Raw genomic sequence first — 20,037 nt, forward strand, 5'->3', positions numbered from 1 at the left:
TCCGGCATATATGTATTCGCTGACTGAAAATAAATTCACAGTATTAATGCTATAAACAAAACTATGATGTGTCCTTTTCTTGGAAAAATGCATTCGAACACTTCTATGGACATTAATTTTCATGACCTATTGACCGCACCAATAAGCTATATTGTTTAGGTCCCATTGTAAATCATCGGTCAGCAGAATTAGTAACAGTTCGGTGAAAAACACGTTCATGGGCTTTTCCTTTTTCAATTATTACCTTGAGGCACTAAATAAACGCATTCGGTGAAAAAGTAAAATATTTAATGCACAAAACATGTCTTGAAGGCCTCATGAAAGTGATATATAACATTTAAGCGAACTTTTTCTGAATCCAGCGTTGTTTATTTGGCGGACATTTGTGGACATAGCGCCTAGCATGCGAGGATTGGATAGTGTCCAGGTCGCACCCACAAATGTAGGTGCAACATCTGAAAGGTTTTCCTTTTCGTTCACAAAGAGGAATTTTCGTACTGCAATGGAAAACGTCAGCCTTCAAGAAAACACTTATTCATGAAACGTGATGTCACAGCTGGTAGATTTTGGCGCCCCGATTACCGGAAAACATGATCTTATACTATACTGAGATTTGTATTAAAATGAAGGCTTTGTTTGCTGAAAAATGCAGTGTCCCACTGCAGTTTAATGAAAAGAATTAACACCGAAAAACATTCACTGATCCCAGTGGTACAGTGTACTTAGCACGAGAAAATTGACGTACGATTCGATAGTCGGTAACACTAAATTTGAGCGCAGCTCTTCAGATGCCACCTGCCATCGCTGGCAGGTGGCGTGTTACTCTGCTAGACACCCCCCAGGATCGTCCCGTGGCAGGCACCTTCAGGTTGTCCATTCCTGCGCCCTCGCCGTGGCAGGTAGCATTTCGCTCTGCTGCTACCCACCAACACACCACCAGTCACACCTACACACGCCACCTGTGGGTAGGTGGCTTGGGACAGGTACCCAGGTACGGGCGCATAAGAGCTGCGCTCTGAAAAGAGACGCAGTCCTCATTTCTTTTATTTCCGACAAGAGACAACTACCCTGTATATCAGCGATAATTTAATGCGCCTAAGATGGAGGAGAAACGGGTGTTTCTTTATCGTAAGCGTTAACATGCAAATGAAGTATGTAATTTCTTGTCTCTTTTTTTCAAGCCCGCATGCCTCATCCCCAAGCGATCCCTTTTGCGGACTCACAATTCATGCCTACACTCCAAACTTCAGGTTGGGGAATTCACGACGAGCTGTGTATATGAACCACGGGCTCCACAAGGAGTGGCTTGGCACTTCTGGTCCTCGCAGACGTAAGACAAATCGCAGCGTGTTTGAAATGTACGTAGTCCACGAATAACAAAGAAGAAAGGACCCCTCATGTTTGCAGCCCTGCTGGATGATATTGTTTTCCCGTGCAGTGCAGCGTCTCCGGTGTTACTGCTCGCCGCCACCAGTGTCGCTTGTGTCCATGTAGATATTCGACGTTGCGTTAAAATTTGGAGTGAATATCATTTGGTCCGCAGGCAGCTGGAGCGGGTACACCTGGAGAGAACAAAAAGAAACGAAAGAGACGCTGTGACGATCTGCTAGACAAGGAGAGAAAAGGGATATGTCTCGCGAAGAAGCCGTTCTCATCGTAATCAACATCGTCGTCGTAGTTGCCATCATCATCATCATCATCATCACTCTTTTGCCCTTCGCGACCCTCGCAGTGGTCTAGCGCCTAGCGTTTCCGTCACGCGCTGCCGTGCGACCGATGCAGCCATGGAGGAAAAAAAAACTTAGGAGGGAGCCACCAGCGATAGCCTTGAAGCTTAGCCATAAAAAGTAAAAAAGGAAATAGTCTACATATCACACGTCTTCATTAATCAGATACGATATCCTTGACGAAGGACTACCCTGAACAGGCACTGATGTGGAGTGAGAAGGGTAGCAGCAAAATGTTTAGCTGCAAGCCTTTCTGACTAGTGCAGGAAAATCTTCGTGTCCCTAGGGACCTGCCTGTTACCAATAGTAATACGCATATTGATTGCGTCTCGAACATCTCACCGGCGCAACAGGACCCGGAGGCATGGTTCCCAAAAAATCCGATCCCTGGCGCTGCTGTTGTTGCTGTTGCTGAAGTGCATGTTGCTGTTGCTGGTGGTGATGCCGCTGCTGCTGTTGCTGCTGTTGTTGTTGATGCTGTTGCTGCTGTTGTTGTTGATGCTGCTGCTGTTGTTGATGCCGTTGCTGGCTCTGAGCATGGTGCATTTGGTCCCTTTGCGAGCCACTGTCCATGCAGCTGGCGGGGGCCGTTGTCAGCAGGTAAGGTGCCGGCGTCAGCGCTCCCGCCGGACCGGCCATTGTGGATGTCGGCACAGACAGCGTGGTAGTTGGCAGGGACAGCGTGTATAGTGGGGCGTTGCCACTCTGCGTGCAGAGAAATAAATTCACCGGTGTTGCGCTCTCACGTGCTTTTCCTTTTTGTTAACTACGTTCAGGTGAATAGCCACCCGATTCTTGGCCGATCCCCCAGTGTGGGTATGTGCCATCTTTTGATAGGCTAACCACAACAACAAAAAATGAGGTAGAAGGAGTCGGTTTGCCGCTGGGGGTTCCTGAACGACAGCACGACAGCGCCTAGCTGTGTGGATTACGAAGCAAGTGAACTGGCGAAGATGCAGACAGTACAAGAAAGGCTAGCTCGTTAATGAGTTTTTATGTGCTATAGCAACACTGTTAGTTATGATGTAATTAAAGGAGGAATTCGTGCATTGCCTGACACCTCTACCACTCACTATCTTCTTTACTAGGTTAGTTAGTGTTTACTTTCTTTAATGCTTAACCTCGTGTTCACGAACAATGTTAACATTGTACTGGTGGCAAAAGGGCTGCTTGCGTACAGGTGAGGAAAGTACAAGAATAAGAGAAAGGCTAGGTGCGCTTCGAAATCCCGTCTTAGCCCCGTATTCACAAACGTTCCTTTCCTTAATGTGATGAAGGTGGCCTATGGTAGGACCGTTTGTGAATACGGAGGTAAGACAAAAGTGGTTAGGGCGCTCGGCTACTGATCCGGATTCCCGGGTTCGAACTCGGCCGCGGCGACCGAACTTCGATGGAGGCGAAACGCAAAGGCTCCCGTGTGCTGTGCGATGGCAGGGCACGTTAAAGATCTCCAGGTGGTCAAAATTGTTCCGGAGCCCTCCACTACGCCACCTACGGCGGTTCACTCCTTTCCTCTTATGTCTTTGGTCGTTCGGCGCTGCTATCTGCCCTGGCGTCACAAGCGGTAAGTGCCAACAGTAGCGAGAGGAAACAGATGGAGAAATTGACGTTATAGAATTCTGCCCCGGGGTTCTCCTGCATTTTCAGTTGTGTTTACCGTCACTGTGGCCGCTAGGTTCGGGTTGATGAAGTGCACAAGCATCAGCTGCTCGGAGACCCTCCGCAGTTCTTCCTGCTGCCTGAGGATCTGCTGCTGCAGCGCCTGGTGCCTCCGTCTCAGGTAGTCTTGGAACTGGCTCTGCTGCTGTGGCTGCTGCTGGCAGCTGGATGACTGCTGCTGCTGCTGCTGCTGCTGCGAAGACAGGGGCGACGGCTGCCCCTGTGGCTGCTGGGTGAGCATGGGCCTCGGGCTGAGGTGCGGATCGTTGGTCTCCAAGCAGGCCGACAGGCTCCCCGGTTGCAGCACCTGTCGCGGCCGCCGCGGACGTTCCTAAGGTGAGGCTGTATTCAGAGCACACCTGTGGAACAGCCGAACTATAAGAAGCTGCAGAAGGGTGGCTGCCATCAGTGGCTTTTGAAGCCTGGCGTGATGTCGCTTTATTTTTATCTGTGGAGGCGGGGTGGCAAGGCGACGTACTACTCTCAATGCTCTGAACTGCGAAGTCGCCTGTCCCCATTGTTGAGTATCTATTTAGAGTAGCGTCACCTCGAGATGCAGTGACAAGAGCGTTCTGATATTACGTACCAAGCTGTATTTTTTTGGCAACAAGTGCCATTTTGCGTTTCGCTATGAGCAGAAAATATTCGTGCCAGTTCTCCCGACTGCTATGCTTGCTGTACATACATAACATCACAAAGTAAAAGCTGGGATGGTCGAGAACAAATAGCTAATTGAATGTTTTACGAGAGTCCAGCAATGTAAAATATGTAAATGATGAGCGTACAATGTGAAACGACCGCCAGAGATCATGGGTTCCTTAATTAGCTTGGTCCCACAGACAGATGCATATGCAAACGTATCGCGTGCCTATTTTTGGTCTCAAGGGTAGCCGGGTCAATACGGTATATTTCAGTGAGCACGGGCTGCCTGACCATTACGTCTTCCTTTTCCTTTTTTGTTAGCACATAGGCTGAAACGATGTGAAGCCTCGGTTGCTTTCAGCTTGTATACAGTCATAAACCAAAGCTTGCGTCCATCGTAAATAAATAAAACAAATCTGTGTGGTCAGGCAAAGCAGATCAATGAAAGGCACATAATCATGAGGAGAAATGCGTGCTCTTTCCGCTGGAAAGTCTACCAGCTTAGTGGCTACCGGGGCAACGCAGAAATAATTTCTTTCCTGCGAACTGTTGTCCATGACTCTACAGTCAACAGCACCACACGCTGATGACATCTTCACGGTAGCGTTGGCACCGAACATAACAAGAGCAGTAACAACGCATGTGCCACACATACCCAGCTCCACCAGGGACACAGAACTTTTGCCATGCAAGTACGTCTTTGGCGTGTCTGCTCCTGTCATCATCATCAGCCTAGGTACAGTATTTGTCAAAAAATATACAGCTCAAGAGGTTTGCTTCCAAGCTGTGTAGCGGGGCTCCCAAGCACATTTGAGCGCCCTAAGCATGGGAACGTTGAGGTCTTAGGTTCCTCCCGCCTTCGTGAGATTAGTGTACCTGAGTATGCAAGAGGAGCCGCGGTCCAAGGCTCAGAAGCAGAACCCTTGGGCTGTAATTAATCCTTACAGCCCTTGGTCTGTAATTAATCCTGTTCTCCGCCAGACATATATGCCCTATCCTAGTATGCACCCTCACAACCCTTCGATTTCGTCAGCCCACCTGACATTCTGCTTGTAAATTGTAATTTGTAATTTAGTTTCTGGGGAAAGGAAATGGTGCAGTATCTGTCTCACATATCGGCGGACACCTGAACCACGCCGTAAGGTAAGGGCTAAAGGAGGGTCTGAGAGAAGAAAGGACGAAAGAGGTGCAGCAATGGAGAGCTCCGCAATAATTCCTACCTCCTGGGGATCTTTAACGTGCACTGAAATCGCACAGCACACGGGCGCCTTTTTTGCGTTTCGCCTCCATCGAAACGCGGCCGCCGCGGTCGGGTTCGAACTCGGTTACTCCGGATCAGTAGTCGACCGCCTAACCACTGAGCCACCGCGGCGGATCTGCTTCCCCCTACATTTGCCTTCTACTGGGATCCACTCTGTTGCGTTACCGCACCGTTGGCTATCAAACTTTCGCATCGGATCTACTACCAAAGTCAATTTCTTCCTCTTTACTCGAACGCACATACGCATCTGCCAGTTGATCCGCAGTACATGCGCACGACTGCCCGCACAAGATCATGCGGCACTCGACCACTTGGTTCCGGCGTGCATTTCGCACTGTACGCTCACTGTGCAAAGCGAGGGAGTGGTGCCAGTGCGGCGGCGGTTCGCTCACTCGCCTGCACCGCAGCCGCTGGCACACCGCCCTGCCCGGAGGCCATCGAGGCGCCCGTGAAGGTGGCCGCGATGGGTTGCAGCGTGGTGAGCGTGATGAGCGGCGCGTGGCACGCGGCGGTCGTCTGGAAGGGCCGCTGGTCCATCAGCTCCTGCTGCAAGTGCGAGGACGACGAGGCTGGCTCCGAAGCGAGCGGCACCAGGCGTCCCAGCGACGGGGACGCGCGCGCTATGGTGCACGCCTCGGTGAACGGTAGGGACAGCTGGTTGCCGCAGCTGCCACCGCTCCCACCACCACCACGGTCGTCCCGCAGCACTCCTGGGGAAGAAAAGCAGGCCGGAGCATGGAGGTCTGCTAAGCGCAGTTCAAGCTGCAACGGGACAGGCGCTCGCGTTTGCTGTTAGAGATGCATATATGGCGGCGAGGCAGCATTTTCGTGTGGGAATCAACTTTTCTGAAAACTAAACATTTTGACAGATTTGCCTCTCTGGTTGGGTTTGAAGACTTATAATAAACTGCACATCTCCGACCAAAATTTTAACTAACCCAACGTCTCGAAGCCTACTCGGCTCCTTCATCAGGGGTGACTGAGGGCAGTAGCTAGCGTCTTTTAAGTATGGAGGGGAGGAGGGGGTCAAAGGAACGACAGCTGTGATGCGAAAAGCGTGGGGGAGGGGGAGAGGGAGGGGGTTAAGGGGGTTAGTCACGTTGTCGCACTGCAGGGAGGTGGTGAATGGCGACATTTTTTTCGTTGAGTTGTGAGAGCGATGTCCCTGGGCATATACTGGGGGCAGGTTCCCTTTTGTGCGGTTGAGACGGTTTTTTGGTTGAAGATGTACACTTTATTATAAACCATCTACTCTGCCCGTTATCCCTGCGATGTTATGCTTTCAAACTATTGTGCCTGAATTCTGTCACGGCCATAGCGACGCAGTTATGGTTCGATTCAAAAATACTCGTTAACCCGCGCCCAAACCGAATGTGTTCGTGTAAGCGGGCTGATCATACGTGTGTCTTACATGAAGCCTGGTGTGTATACTATACTCTGTATACTATCAGACTTGCAGATCATTCCCTACAGGGCATGTGGCGTGCCGTCTACCAGCTGTGGCGCAAGTTCTCCTGACCGGCTTAGTTTTGAGCAGCAGAGGGAGAGGAAAAGCGAACACTGCCTTGTATGTTTCGCTATTTTCTCGTTTATGGCTTAGTCTCAAAAACATCGCTACAAGTTGCAACACTACGCCACCTTAGCCATGCGTTATGTTGGCTCCTGCGTTGGCCATTGCTAAAGACAAGCTGTTGCGCGAAAATTCGGCAACACAGCGGCCATTGATGGCAGCGGACGGTACGACGCAAGCACCAGCGTGACCGTGCAGATGTATGCATCAGTGTTTTATAGAACTTTCAGAGAAACCACGGCAAGTTATTGGATGTAAACATACCTGCAGCAGAAAATAATGCGTAATATTGTTCCATTTAAAGCAGCTAAACGGGAAAAAAATGCGTAATTTAACTGAAGCTAACCTGTGCGCAAGAACAATTAAACGGAACCCAGGAAATATTTTATTGGTCTACTTGTTCTTGATTACTAAACTGTCTGTCGGTTTCCATTAGCTAATTACTGCAAGAAATGCTTCCTTTCACAGCAAAAGGTGCACTTTCATAACTCTTCCTGTCACTTGCGTTGCGTCACGTAGTACATTCAAAACAGAAAGAAGTAAAGAGGGGGTAAGCAGTCTAATAGCGTACTTCCTTTTATAAAAGGGAGTACGCTACACTCTAAACAGAAAGGTGTAAAAAGGGGAGTAAGCTGTTCCCTAGCACACACAAAAAGGGTGCGCGATAGAGGACAGCTTACTCCCTTTTTTACTCTCATATACGCGTATTTCTGTTATGGAGTGTAGAAGACAGCTTTAGGGTGTAGAGGACAGCTTACTCTATTTTTACTCCCATATAGGTGTATTCGTGTTTACAGTAAATGGAGCAGCACTTTCAGTCCATGGAATAATTCAACAGCTCCTACCAGCTGTGATAACAGGAGATGGGCAGGCAGCTGCGTCCTTATGAAGGGTTGGTAAAACCACTAAAGAAGAACACCGCCATTTATGCGCATTTAACGATGAGGGAATTAATCCGTCTGATCTGTTCCACCGGCCTCCTGGACTCACCGGCGCACGTGGACTTTTCAGACAGGTTCGGGGACAGGCTGTCCCGGGAGCTGACGGAGGGTGCGGAGGAGACCCGCGAGCTCTGGTACGACATGCGGGTCGGCACTGACGCCCGCGAGTACGCCGTCGGCGCGCCCCCGGACGTCTTGCTGTGCGTCAGGTCTTCGTCGTAGCTGGAGGCACGCGAAGTAGGGCAATTGTCAAGGACGGCCCGTGCACACCCAGGCCCGTGCGACTGCACAGACTCTCTCATTATTTGAATGCCCTAGTAGAAGGCTGCAAGAAGGTATTGCCTTGAAGAAGAATGGTGAAAAAAGCAGTAAAACATGTTTATACGTTCTGCTGGGCTATTCCGTTCACTAGCACTGCAAATTTTACAACGTGAAAAGAGATGCGGACCGTAGAAAACTCCCGTCAGATGTTCATTTTTATGAGTGTGTCTCGTTTTGCATTGCAAAACGACCGGCTAGAAACTAATATTTGCTAAATATCACAGATGACAAACACAGATTGCATTTTAAAAGTTCAGGAGAAAGAAATCTGCATGCTCACTGTACCATCTGAATACTAGTAAGGTTTAAACAAACAAATAAAAGAGCAACACTGCATTCCTACAAACTCGAGAAAGGAATTATTTGAATGCCCTAGTAGAAGGCTGCAAGAAGGTAGTGCCTTGAAGAAGAATGGTGAAAATAGCAGTAAAACGTATTTAGACGTTCTGCTGGGCTATTCCGTTCGGTAGCATTGCAAATTTTACAACGTGAAAAGAGATGCGGACAGTAGAAAATTCCCATCAGATCTTCATTTTTATGAGTGCGTCTCGTTTTGCGTTGCAAAACGACCGGTTAGAAACTAATACTTGGTAAAAATCACAAATGACAAACACAGATTGCATTTTAAAAGTTCAGGAGAAAAAAATTGCATGCTCGCTGTACCGTCTGAACATTATTAAGGTTGAAACAAACAAATAAAAGAGCAACACTGCATTCCTACAAACTCGAGAAAGGAATTATTTGAATGCCCTAGTAGAAGGCTGCAAGAAGGTATTGCCTTGAAGAAGAGTGATGAAAAAAGCTGTAAAACGTATTTAGACGTTCTGCTGGGCTATTCCGTTCGCTAGCATTGCAAATTTTACAACGTGAAAAGAGATGCGGACAGTAGATAACTCCCGTCAAATGTTCATTTTTATGAGTGCGTCTCGTTTTGCGTTGCAAAACGACCGGCTAGAAACTAATACTTGGTAAAAATCACAAATGACAAACACAGATTACATTTTAAATGTTCAGGAGAAAGAAATCTGCATGCTCACTGTACCGTCTGAATGCTAGTAAGGTTTAAACAAACAAATAAAAGAGCAACACTGCATTCCTACAAAATCGGCAAAGAAAAAAAAACTTCCGGTTTTTTCTTTTTGATGAAGTAATTAAGGCCATCTGCATGAAACTTTTCTTTAACTGATCTGAGCAGATGGTGAACAAAGTAGGTAGAAACTGCAAATCGAGGTGGGTGCCGCGTAAGCGGCAATTCTTGGCTGAGTGTGGCCAGAACTGCTAGCATCAGCGCTCAGACGCACATGTTTGATGTCGAGGTGCATGGTTTGTTACTGTCCTTTCCTATCAGCATATTATTGGCGTTCGCTGTGAGGCAGCAAGGTACTGACGCTCAGCTGGATTAAGCCTAACGAAAATAGGAACGAAGACGGTAAAAGAAACAGGACAAGAGCATGCAAAGCATGCAAAGCCGAAAAACGCCATCAGATCGTTTCCTGTTTTTTTTTTATTGGTTATTTTCCACAGTTCTCATACTTATTTGCGTTTTGTTTAATCCAGCCATGCGTCCCCAACTTGTCCAACATTCAATGCTTCTTGCATTTACGATTATGATGATGATGCTGATGATGGATTTTTATGGCACAAGGACGTCTGCGGCCAAAGATGATGATCGTAAATTTTTATGGCGCAAGGGCATCTAGGGCCAAAGAACGCCATGTCACAAAGTATTTTCGTTTGCTCAAGGTGGCGTCAAAGACCTATTTCCCAAGCATTTCACCCTGTTTAAGCCAGAACCATGCCAGGGGAAAGCTTGTACCCACTGTATCACCGCGGTGGGTACCCGGCGGCACTGGGGATCGAACCCCGCACCTCCTGCATGCGTTTTTTGCATTTATATTTACCAACACGACGGCTATGTAGCAAGAAACAAAATTGTTCTGCACTCTGCGATGGCCTCGCGCGCCATTTTTTCGCTCAGCATACTTAATTCGCTGTTTTGTTTCCATTTCTGATCTCTACGACATGGACTCGACATGGCCCTCTCACATATCAGATTCTTTTTTGCCAGTAAATGCATTATTGCTCACCCGTAATCGTTATTTTCACCAACAATGTGCTACAACAACAATCTCAAGTCTGACTCATCGAGTGTAATATGTACAGTATTGGTCAAAAGTCTTTAGGCCACAGGGCTCAGCTGCAGCGAAATGAATGTTCCTAGAATGCTCCGTGTAGCGGATCATTCAGAGCACAAGTCAAGCAGGCAGCTTCTTCAACACAAGAAACCTTATGATGCCATTTCAAGATCATTCGGTCTTTAATAGTGCCGTAAGAGCTCTGTTATGCGGCTGAAGCAAAAAGCCTTTGGCTTTAAGACTTTTGACCAAGACTGTACCTGAACGTACCTCATGACGGTGTGCGTGCAGACGACGAACTCTGGCTTGGAGCTCCACTGGTGGTAAGTGATGTAGTAGCGCGTCTGCAGCCAGATCCACTGCTGGCCTTTGGTCAGGAAGCGGTAGTGACAGGATGTGCCCTCACCCGTCTGCATCACTGGCCGCGACGCGTCGCTAGCGTCATCTCACGGCAGATGATTTCGCGCAGTGCAAGCATGTCTCCGACGTCACAAGAATCGCAGGTCATTTACATGTGGCACCCACAAATATTTCACCTGAGTCAACAACCGTTGATCTCAAAATACCACGCGGCTTTAAAATTAGCAGCGAATCTAGTGAAGCCTACGGCAGGCACTGACATAATTTGTGCCACATGGTCATCAAAGAGGGGCCTGTATTCAGAACGATGGCAGAAAAACGGTTAGAGCTCCTGCAGCGTTTGCCGTCGCAATAATTAGCCGAAGTCATTTGGTATTATAACGTCTGCTCATAGCTGTTGTATTAAAACTGTGAGGTTTTACGGTTATTTAGACTGTCTGAGGTCCTTTAACGTGCGCTGACATCGCAGAGCAGATGAGCAGTTTTCTATTTCGTCTCCATTGAAATGCATCCGCCGCGGCCTGGGTCTAACCCGCGACCTTGAGATCAGCATCCGAACGCCAAAGCCACCGAGCGAAGTTGGGAGGCTGTTGTCTTACTGCGTGAAATTTTACTATTTCAGCATAATTATACGACGAAATAAATCACCGCATTCTTCAATATTGTTGCATTATACCCCTTCAGATGACATAAGTTGGCTGGCGATCGCCAATATCGGTTCACTTCCACTTTTCACTGTCGATTGAAAAAGCCTTCCGCAAGGCCAGTCACATGCATTCATAATAGTGATGCGTGACTTGTGCAGTAGCATCATTCACATTTCAAAGATAGAAACATGGAAAGGACACTTATCCCGCCTTTAACTAAAGCTGCGAAGTGGTGCAAGGCGGTAGCTCTTTGTCTGTCAAGCACGCCTCTAAATTCGGGCAAAGGCATTTGCAAATCACAAGCCGTTGGTACAGTCTCAACGGACAAAAAAAAAGCGTAGCACCGTACAGGCCTCCTGTCCCGCTGCAACTTTCTCCAGGTCCTCCACGTGGTAGTAGTCGTATCCTGATGTGCCAAGGACCTCGAAGGGCAAGTAACCGATTATCGGCGGTGCTCTACAAAGCAAAAGAAAATGACGGACTTTCAACGTCACGGCGCGGAATTGGCTATGTTGAAGACAGGCATCGGACGATGACGAATGAAAATGGCACATGACGAGCCATAAAAGTGAAGAACCCGCGATATTACTCTCAATTTTCTTCCTTCATTCTTTCAACGCGACAGCGTTAATTAGCTCATGTAGCAGAAAGTCCCGCGTAGTCGTCGGTGTCGTTGACGCGAGCAAAAATCGCCGAAGAATCCAAAAAGAAGCAACCTAGGAGGTAGGCGGGCCATCCAGGTCACGTGAACTTGCGGCGTTATTAAAACCCGCCCACCGGACTGTGAGCAAACTGCGCACCGTGGCAGGTGGCAGTTAATTATTGGTCGCGAGATGTTGCTGGGTAGAGCAACCTGGATTGGCCTCCATACTGTCAACCAGACAACCTCTGCGAACCGGAATGGTGTCTTCAAAATCAATCGTCGCCTCCACCCTTAAGCACCAGTAAATGATATCTATGCCCTCAAGGGTACCGTTTATCAGGCAATACAGAGGAGACAGCGTTTTCCCAGGACGGTGCCATTTTGGCTCGCGGAGCTTGACCAGGCTGTCCTCTATATTTGCTGTGGAAAAGAAGTGAACAAAGGAAGCCCTTTCGACGTCAAGGGTTACAAGCACCTCGCTGAGAAAGAAAGACTTACCTGTGGTCTAGGAAGAGGAACTTCCACTCGAGGCTGTGCCTCGAGCTGAACTCGTTCCTCGAGCCGTCGCAGAGTATGAGCTCCCTGAGCAGCTGCGGCGTCTGCAGGCGGACCATGGCCACCAGGCAGGGCGCGGCCAGCTCAGCCGAGCCCGTGTTGGGTGAGCACACGCTGCTGCAGCTGTTCGAGTCGTACTCCAGGCCGCTCATGGGAAGACCTGTCAGTGTGTACCACCACCGTATAACCACAGGACGGTCGCCGGCAGTGGTGGGCGTGGTGACTGCGAGCAGCGCTGTATGACTACCAACTACGGGCCCTCGCGTTCCTTTTCGCTAACCTGTACAGCACTGTTATGTTCACTGAGCAGAGCCGAAGCAGGCGCTCTTTGAACCATACACACAGTCGTAGACACCTGGAGAAACCTCATGCACCTGCATGCTGCTCGAAACGGAACACAGCTCACCAAGCCTGTTTGCTTGTGAGAAGCGCACGTATCTTTGTGGAACTATCCTGAAAACGCAGTCCTCGCGCAGAGCGTGTTATATGATAGCTCTATATTCCTGAGCCAGGTAAAAGCGGCAAAAAATATTCGCAGATGATTGTTCGCATTGTAATACAGTTAATAGCGTAACGCAGTGCTTACCCTGACATGCGTTTCCGCCAATGTATTTGCCTCCTTATTTTGAAAATGGACGCTTGTGACATGCCCTTTAGCGGCCGGAGCCATCTGGCGGTCTACGATCGAAGCCTCGTAGGAATCGGCACTGCTTGCACGTGGCTGTCCGTCAAGGGTGTTAAGTGACGTGCACGCGTGCGACCATGGCGTTGTGTGTACCACTCGCTATGGTTAAGGCTCGGTTAAACTACAGGCATAGCTTTCTAAGTCGACCCTGCTGCCCACTGCACAATAATTATCTCTTTATGACACCCTCATCTATACTAGCGGTCAATTATATCTGGGTAAAATATATACAAAACGTGTTTCTATCAGTAAATGCGCTGCAATATCTGCGCCTCATTCCCCTCGAAAGGGCACGGCCATTTATCTCCGCCAACCTTCACTCTGCATGGAGGTGAACGGCGGTAGGTTCTCTTATCTCTTTGCCTGCAAAAATTAATAATTTGAAATGATCTCACCACACCAATCTCGCAGCTTCGCTTCTTGACAGTGACTTCCGGTAGCGAATGTTTTCGATTTGCACGTTGTAACACATTTTGGAAAAAAGTTCAGTAGTTGTTCAGAACATGATATTTAGCGTTTTTAACGCGATAGCTTTAACAGCCTCATAGGGAAAGAAATGTGTCGCCGGTCATAAAATTCGCCCATTGGCTGGAGGAAAGTGACATCACTAGACCGCATTGTGCTCATTGGCTGGATGGAACTGACGTCACTTCCAGTAAAGGCATCAGCAGCTTCTAATGCTACGGCATTGCCAACAAAGGTAATTAGATGTCCATGTGAATTTTTCTTTGCCCCTACTGCGAATTTAGTAAGAAATGAATTCAGATGTGAAACTAAAAAAAATGTCCCTTGTGAAAACTTTCGCAGCCTTGGTGTCTTTGCTTGAAAACATAGTTTCCGTTCAGCATCCGCTAAAAGACTACTGCTGTTGGGCTCCTCCTCGGAAGCGCTGGCGCAGTGTAAGCCACGTGAAACTATGTCTGCTTGAGGCAATCGCACAAGCATTCAATACACTGCACTCAGTTATTCACCCAGAGGGCCCTTCCGGGCATTACATGGGGGTTGGGGAATGTTCTTGAAAGGGGAAGGAATGTGTAGTTACATGAAGAAAAATTTGTATTGTAGTGAAGAAGTTGGGCCGAACGGCTAGGTGTAGAAGACGAGAAGTGTGTCCGCCCGGCACACTACGAGCTCCCAAACCAAAAAATCCCTGCTGCGTTTCTGACGGCTACCGGTATGTTAAATCTCACCGTATAGAGCAAATTGATCCTTATAATAAAACAGTTTTGTGGTGGGAAGGGTAATTAAGGAAGCATCTTATAGTTAGCTTACTACAAAAGATGATTACACAACGTTAACAAATAGGGCCGTTACCAATCAGGGGACGCATTCAAACATCAATATCACGTCAGCAAAAGAAAAAGTAAGAAAATCACTCTAATTTGCCTAAAGCGTTCGCAAATGACACGTGCTTAATTGTCGATACGACATCCGCAGGCAAACAGGCAAACTACTCCAGTGTAAGATGGCGAGGACAAGTGGTATTTTAAAACAAACTGGCGCTTGCGAACGCAAAACTGGTTTTAAATTGGTGGTCGAAACGTGACGATTCGTGAGGTTCCCAATGCTACTGAACCTGGTGAGCTGCTGGCTGCATCGCCCCTGCGGAGGCCGCATTGATTCCATTGGAGGGAAAATGCGACAACATTCATGCACTGAGGTTTCAGTGTGATTGAAAGAAACGCAGAATGAGAACTCTCCACTAGAGCTTCTCTCGTAATGGGCTGTGCAGTTTTGACGTATCAAATTTCGTGCAATTCAAAACTAAAAAAAAAAATTGGTTTCTTTTTTCTTTTCAAAGTCAGTACGTGAGCATGTTTTAAATTCAGCACTGCCACACGTGCCTGAAGTAGACCTAGGGTTGAATTTATTCACGACTTTGTGGCGCAGTAGACAGGACGAATCATCAAGATGACGCATTTGCATTTGAAATCAGTAAGGCTCTCTAAACTGCTTCGAGCTACCAGCATAAGGAAACATCATTCCTTTTTTTTTTCGTTGATGTGACATAACGTGCACTCTGACCCAGTAGTAAAACAAAGCTTGGGGCATTGGTACGGGCATCTACACTAAAAGTGCGAATTCATCCTACATTATCCAAGACCCACCTTCACACACTCCTGCCAGTGGAAATGGATGAGCAAATAAAAATACGTATAGCGCAGTGTTCCACTGGTGTGACGGTCACATATCGTCACTGATTTAAAACCACGAATTTTGATAATATCGTCAAGCACATTTTCTTAAAGAAATAGATTTCGTTTTTTTTTCTTCCTAACTCTCCTATCTGTCTAACGTATTCATATACTGAAAGCTGTGTAGACAGGCATATAGGCATATAGAAGCCCTTTATAATATCCCTTTGAAGTAAGAACCGATTTAACGAGTTGTGATTCAACTACAAAATAAAAAAAAGTGGGCCCTGGAATGCTACTCACCATCTCCGATAGCAGTGAGAAAAGTTCCTCTAAGATTAACTGGCTCGTATCTCACAGTGGAGTCTGCCGAACCAAGGTTTCCTCTCTTCATGTAGAGATCCAGGTTCGCGTACACTTCTGTTAAGCAGAAAAACCAGTTTCAGTACTAGTAAAGACCAGAGCAAATAGAAGCAAGAGTGCACTTTTCCTATCTCAAGAACGAGACCTGACTTCAATCACTGAATCTTGAAATTTTGTTTGCTCAGTAATAATAAATAAAACAGAAGCGTGCACTTATAAGCGCTAACTGGAGACTTCTGAAATCTGGACTGATTAGTCGTAAAAAAAGCAAAAACGAAGAATGGATTTTCAGTGGGCACTTCTAACGTTGTTAAAATCGGACGCTCATCAAAGATGTCGGCCGTAAATTTCCATACCCAAGGTTTGCGTTAACTGCTTGTCAACATGAAAAATACATGCAAAATAAACACGGTTTTATCTAGTTTCGCTGCTCAATGAGCTTACCTTGAGTGCCGTCTTGACGTATCATGCCTGCTCCTTGAGAAGATGCAGAGCTGAGCATTTCGCAGATGGCGCCGTGATCGCTTTCGTGTAAAATGTCCAGAATGAAGATGTTGTGCAGCTCATGCTGAAAAAAAAATTAATGGCGAATTGTGGGGTAATAAAAGAGGAAGATGTAATCGCTTTAATGCACACCCGTGTGAGTCGCGGCAACCAGGTGCTCCTGAATCTAGTTTTTGATTTAAAGGGCATTTTAATTCAAAATATTAGTAAAAAATGCTTTCCGCGCATTGTATCTTAGCTTGTTCGTGATAACAAATTATGTGAAATAGATAGCACCGCGACAGTTTTTCACCACGAAGAGTAAGCCACACACACACACACACGCACACGCACGCACGCACGCACGCGCACACACACGCACACACGCACGCACGCACGCACGCACACACACACACACACACACACACACACACACACACACACACACACACACACACACACACACACACACACACACACACACACACACACACACACACACACACACACACACACACACACACACACACACACACACACACACACACACACACACACACACACAAGTTAATGGCATCCTATAGTAGGAATCAAGAAGGGTAAGATACCGATGGTCACTAAAAGTTACGCATTGAATTCCAAGAGAACTCAAGTGCAGCAGGGGTCGGCAGAAATTTGGGTGGGCGGACGAGATTAAGAAGTTTGTGTGGAGATAAGGAGGCCGCAGCTGGCATAGGGCAGGGTTAATTGGAGAGGTATGGTAGAGGCGTTTGTACTGCAGTGGGTGCAATCGGGCTGATGATGCTTCTAATGATGAGGACACATTTGTTTCGCTCACATCACCTCGCTATTTCTGCGCTTTCTCCCAGAGAGTTCATTAATGTTGGGAACCCTTTCCCTGAGCTCTGTATGGGTGAACGTCACTTTGCAGCCTTGCTATGAAGACCACTTGTTCTTACCTGCATTCAGCGAAATACTGTATGCCCTTAGTGCAAACTTAATCACATACTACTGCAGATTGAGTGGCAAAATATATTAAGGATGGAACATGTGTTTGTGGGAACGTTATGTTCAACGACATATGACAATGTCAACATATTTTAACTGCTTGCAAATGCTTCTACATCTCACCAGGTTCTTTTAGTGAGGAAACCACGAGTTTATAACTAAGGTCCGGTCTTGAAAACTTATCTACGGGTGACACAACCAGCGCTGTGACACAGACAGATCACTTCAAAAGAAAAAAAGGACTTCAGCCGTACCGTTTAAAAATCCCGGCACCGGGTCTCACTTACAGGAAGGTAGCCAAGCAGGGACGCCACGCTTTCAGACGTGTACAGGATTTGACCGTTGAGCGACAGGACGAGCAAGAATCCCTCCAGTGACTGAAACGGCATTGCAAGACTTAAGCTCTCGCAAGACTAAGTGCAGTCATGCACAAGCTTAACCCGAACGCGCTACCCTCACAGAGGAAGCGTAGTTTTCCTGACGACAGCGCCTCACAAGCGGTAGCAATGCACGAACATTTTCTTTTGAAATCGAAAAAAAACACTGATTTAATATTTTCTGTTGCATCACTCGTACCTACTGCATAAAGACAATAACGGTACAGTCGGAGAAAAAATTTCCTGGACCACGCGTTCCTCAAACGAAGGCGATAACTCTACTATTAGCCGGCGGCTGGAGATCACACTTGTGGAGATGAAAGAACGAAATGTTTCCTTTTACCTCCACTAGTGTTATCTCCAGCCGCCGACTAATGGCAGAGCTATCGGCTTCGTCTGAGTAACACGTGATCCAGAGACTTTTGACTCTAACTGTAAGTTCTGCGCGTCAGGGTTAAGCCTGTAGCTGACCGCACAGCCCAAAGAGAGCCGACGGCCTGGCTGCATAGTGAGGAACGTCGCCAAAGTCTTACTTCGAGCATCAGGTGAGTGAACTCCTCGTTTGACAAGAACGAAGGCTTCCAGTTTTCCTGCCCTTCTTGATCTTGGCTTTGGACGGACACATCTGCATTGTCGCGTGAAAGCACAACATAGTAGTATAGCAGGGCAAAGCAGTTAAAGAGAGTTCAACCTTTCTCTTCAAGTTACTACGAATCTTTTTGGTGATAGGGCTCTGCTCTTGGAAGAATGGGTGGCAGACGTGCACAATGAAGAAGGCGATCAAAGTAGACGTTTGTTAAAATTGATCCTTCTTAGAAATCTACGCGATTCAAGTCGTATTTCGATGCTCGGTATAAAATGCGAGGAAAATGTACGAAAGCAACCAGGTAACAATCTTGTTGTATCGTTCAGATCACTTACCTGGACCACAAGCGCAGCATATTAAACAAAGCTCAAAACTCTGCACAAACGTTACGCATTTGCACAAAGTATGCCGTTGAAAGCACCGTCACGCATTCGCCGTTTTTATGTTGTTCCCTTCGAACGAACGGGAATACCTTTTGATATCTCTTCAAGGTGGTGCTCATTGGCTGGCCAGTATTACCTTGGAACAGATTTCGAACGAGTAATTCATTCGGGCACAGCAAAAATTTACGATAATGGCATGCGTTTTTTTTATCATTGTCATTAGAGTAGAAAAAAAAACGCATGCCATTACCGTAAATTTTTCCTATGCCCGAATGAATTACTCGTTCGAAATCTGTTCTAAGGTAATACTGGCCAGCCAATGAGCACCCCCTTGAGATATCAAAAAGTATTCCCGTTCGTTCGAAGTGAACTACATAAAAGCTGCGAATGCGTGACTGTGCTTTTAACGACATACTTTGTGCAAATGCGTAACGTTTGTACATAGTTTTGAGCTTTGTTTTTCATCATTGTCATCATTGTCACCCGCCGTGGTGGCTCAGTGGTTAGGGCGCTCGGCTACTGATCCGGAGTTCCCGGGTTCGAACCCGACCGCGTTTTTATGGAGGCAAAACGCTAAGCCGCCCGTGTGCTGTGCGATGTCAGTGCACGTTAAAGATCCCCAGGTGGTCGAAACTATTCCGGAGCCCTCCACTACGGCACCTCTTTCTTCCTTTTTTCTCTCAGTCCTTCCTTTATCCCTTTCCTTACGGCGCGGTTCAGGTGTCCAACGATATATGATGAGATAGATAGTATATATATATATATATATATATATATTAGAGTAGATGAGCAGTGGCAGCATGCTACGAACATCGTGCTCAAGAATGCTACAAACATCGGTAGTCAAGAAATGAGAAAGTTTCACCATTGTGCGCCCTCAGGAAGGCGATGGTGGAGCGGAGCACGGTGGACTTGTCCATCTTCCTGGAGCTCGTGGAGACCATGGAGCAGAGTTCGTTGATGAGCATGTTGAACTGGTCTCGCCTTTTCTTTTCACTGAGGTTCCGAGATTTCCTAAGCGCACAGGCAGAAGCCGCAAGGAAGCATTGTGGACTTCGGTCGTTCACAGCCTTCCGATCACATGCACGAGATGACTTATGACTACAAGCTCCAAAATTAAAAATTCACGGGCTATTTTGAGCGCAGTATGCTTGTACTCAAAGCCATGCACACGCTGCATACATCTTAAATATACTAGCATAATTACGGCGTACATAAACAATGCACTTGTTCACGCTATGTGTTTCCATGTACGTTAAGCGGCGAGTCGCCGAAATATGTTGAGCTGCTGCGAGCAAAGGATGCCCCCGCCAATAACTAACTGGCACGATCATCATGGTCATCATCTGCCTAGCTAAGTCCACTCCTGGACAATAACATTTTCTATGTGACCTGTAAAAGAAATTCTCTTGAGACAATCGTGCCGATTCCGACTGCGTTTCCCTTTCCTTAGCATCTACCGTGTCCCTCTGGCGCTGAAATACTTCGAAATCACCTTTGATCATAAATTGATTGATTGATTGATTGATTAATTGATTGATTGATTAATTGATTGA

At 47.1% G+C, this 20,037-nt stretch overlaps 1 protein-coding gene across 1 annotated transcript; it reads right to left on the reverse strand.

Annotated features, from left to right (window-relative positions):
• Positions 1-1,097: 1,097 nt before the first annotated feature.
• Positions 1,098-19,494, reverse strand: Clk (circadian locomoter output cycles kaput protein Clock). Its single transcript, XM_077664019.1, has 13 exons — positions 19,347-19,494; positions 18,046-18,137; positions 17,423-17,512; positions 16,089-16,212; positions 15,585-15,701; positions 12,405-12,621; positions 11,613-11,719; positions 10,527-10,674; positions 7,850-8,022; positions 5,659-5,999; positions 3,385-3,717; positions 2,070-2,432; positions 1,098-1,562 (listed from the first exon to the last, which is right to left on the reverse strand). The coding sequence occupies exons 1-13, from the start codon at positions 19,447-19,449 to the stop codon at positions 1,455-1,457; spliced, it is 2,316 nt and encodes a 771-aa protein (XP_077520145.1). The 5' UTR covers positions 19,450-19,494; the 3' UTR covers positions 1,098-1,454.
• Between the last annotated feature and the right edge of the window lie 543 nt (positions 19,495-20,037).

Source organism: Amblyomma americanum, chromosome 4, assembly GCF_052857255.1.
Source record: "Amblyomma americanum isolate KBUSLIRL-KWMA chromosome 4, ASM5285725v1, whole genome shotgun sequence".
NCBI classification, from domain to species: Eukaryota; Metazoa; Arthropoda; class Arachnida; order Ixodida; family Ixodidae; genus Amblyomma; species Amblyomma americanum.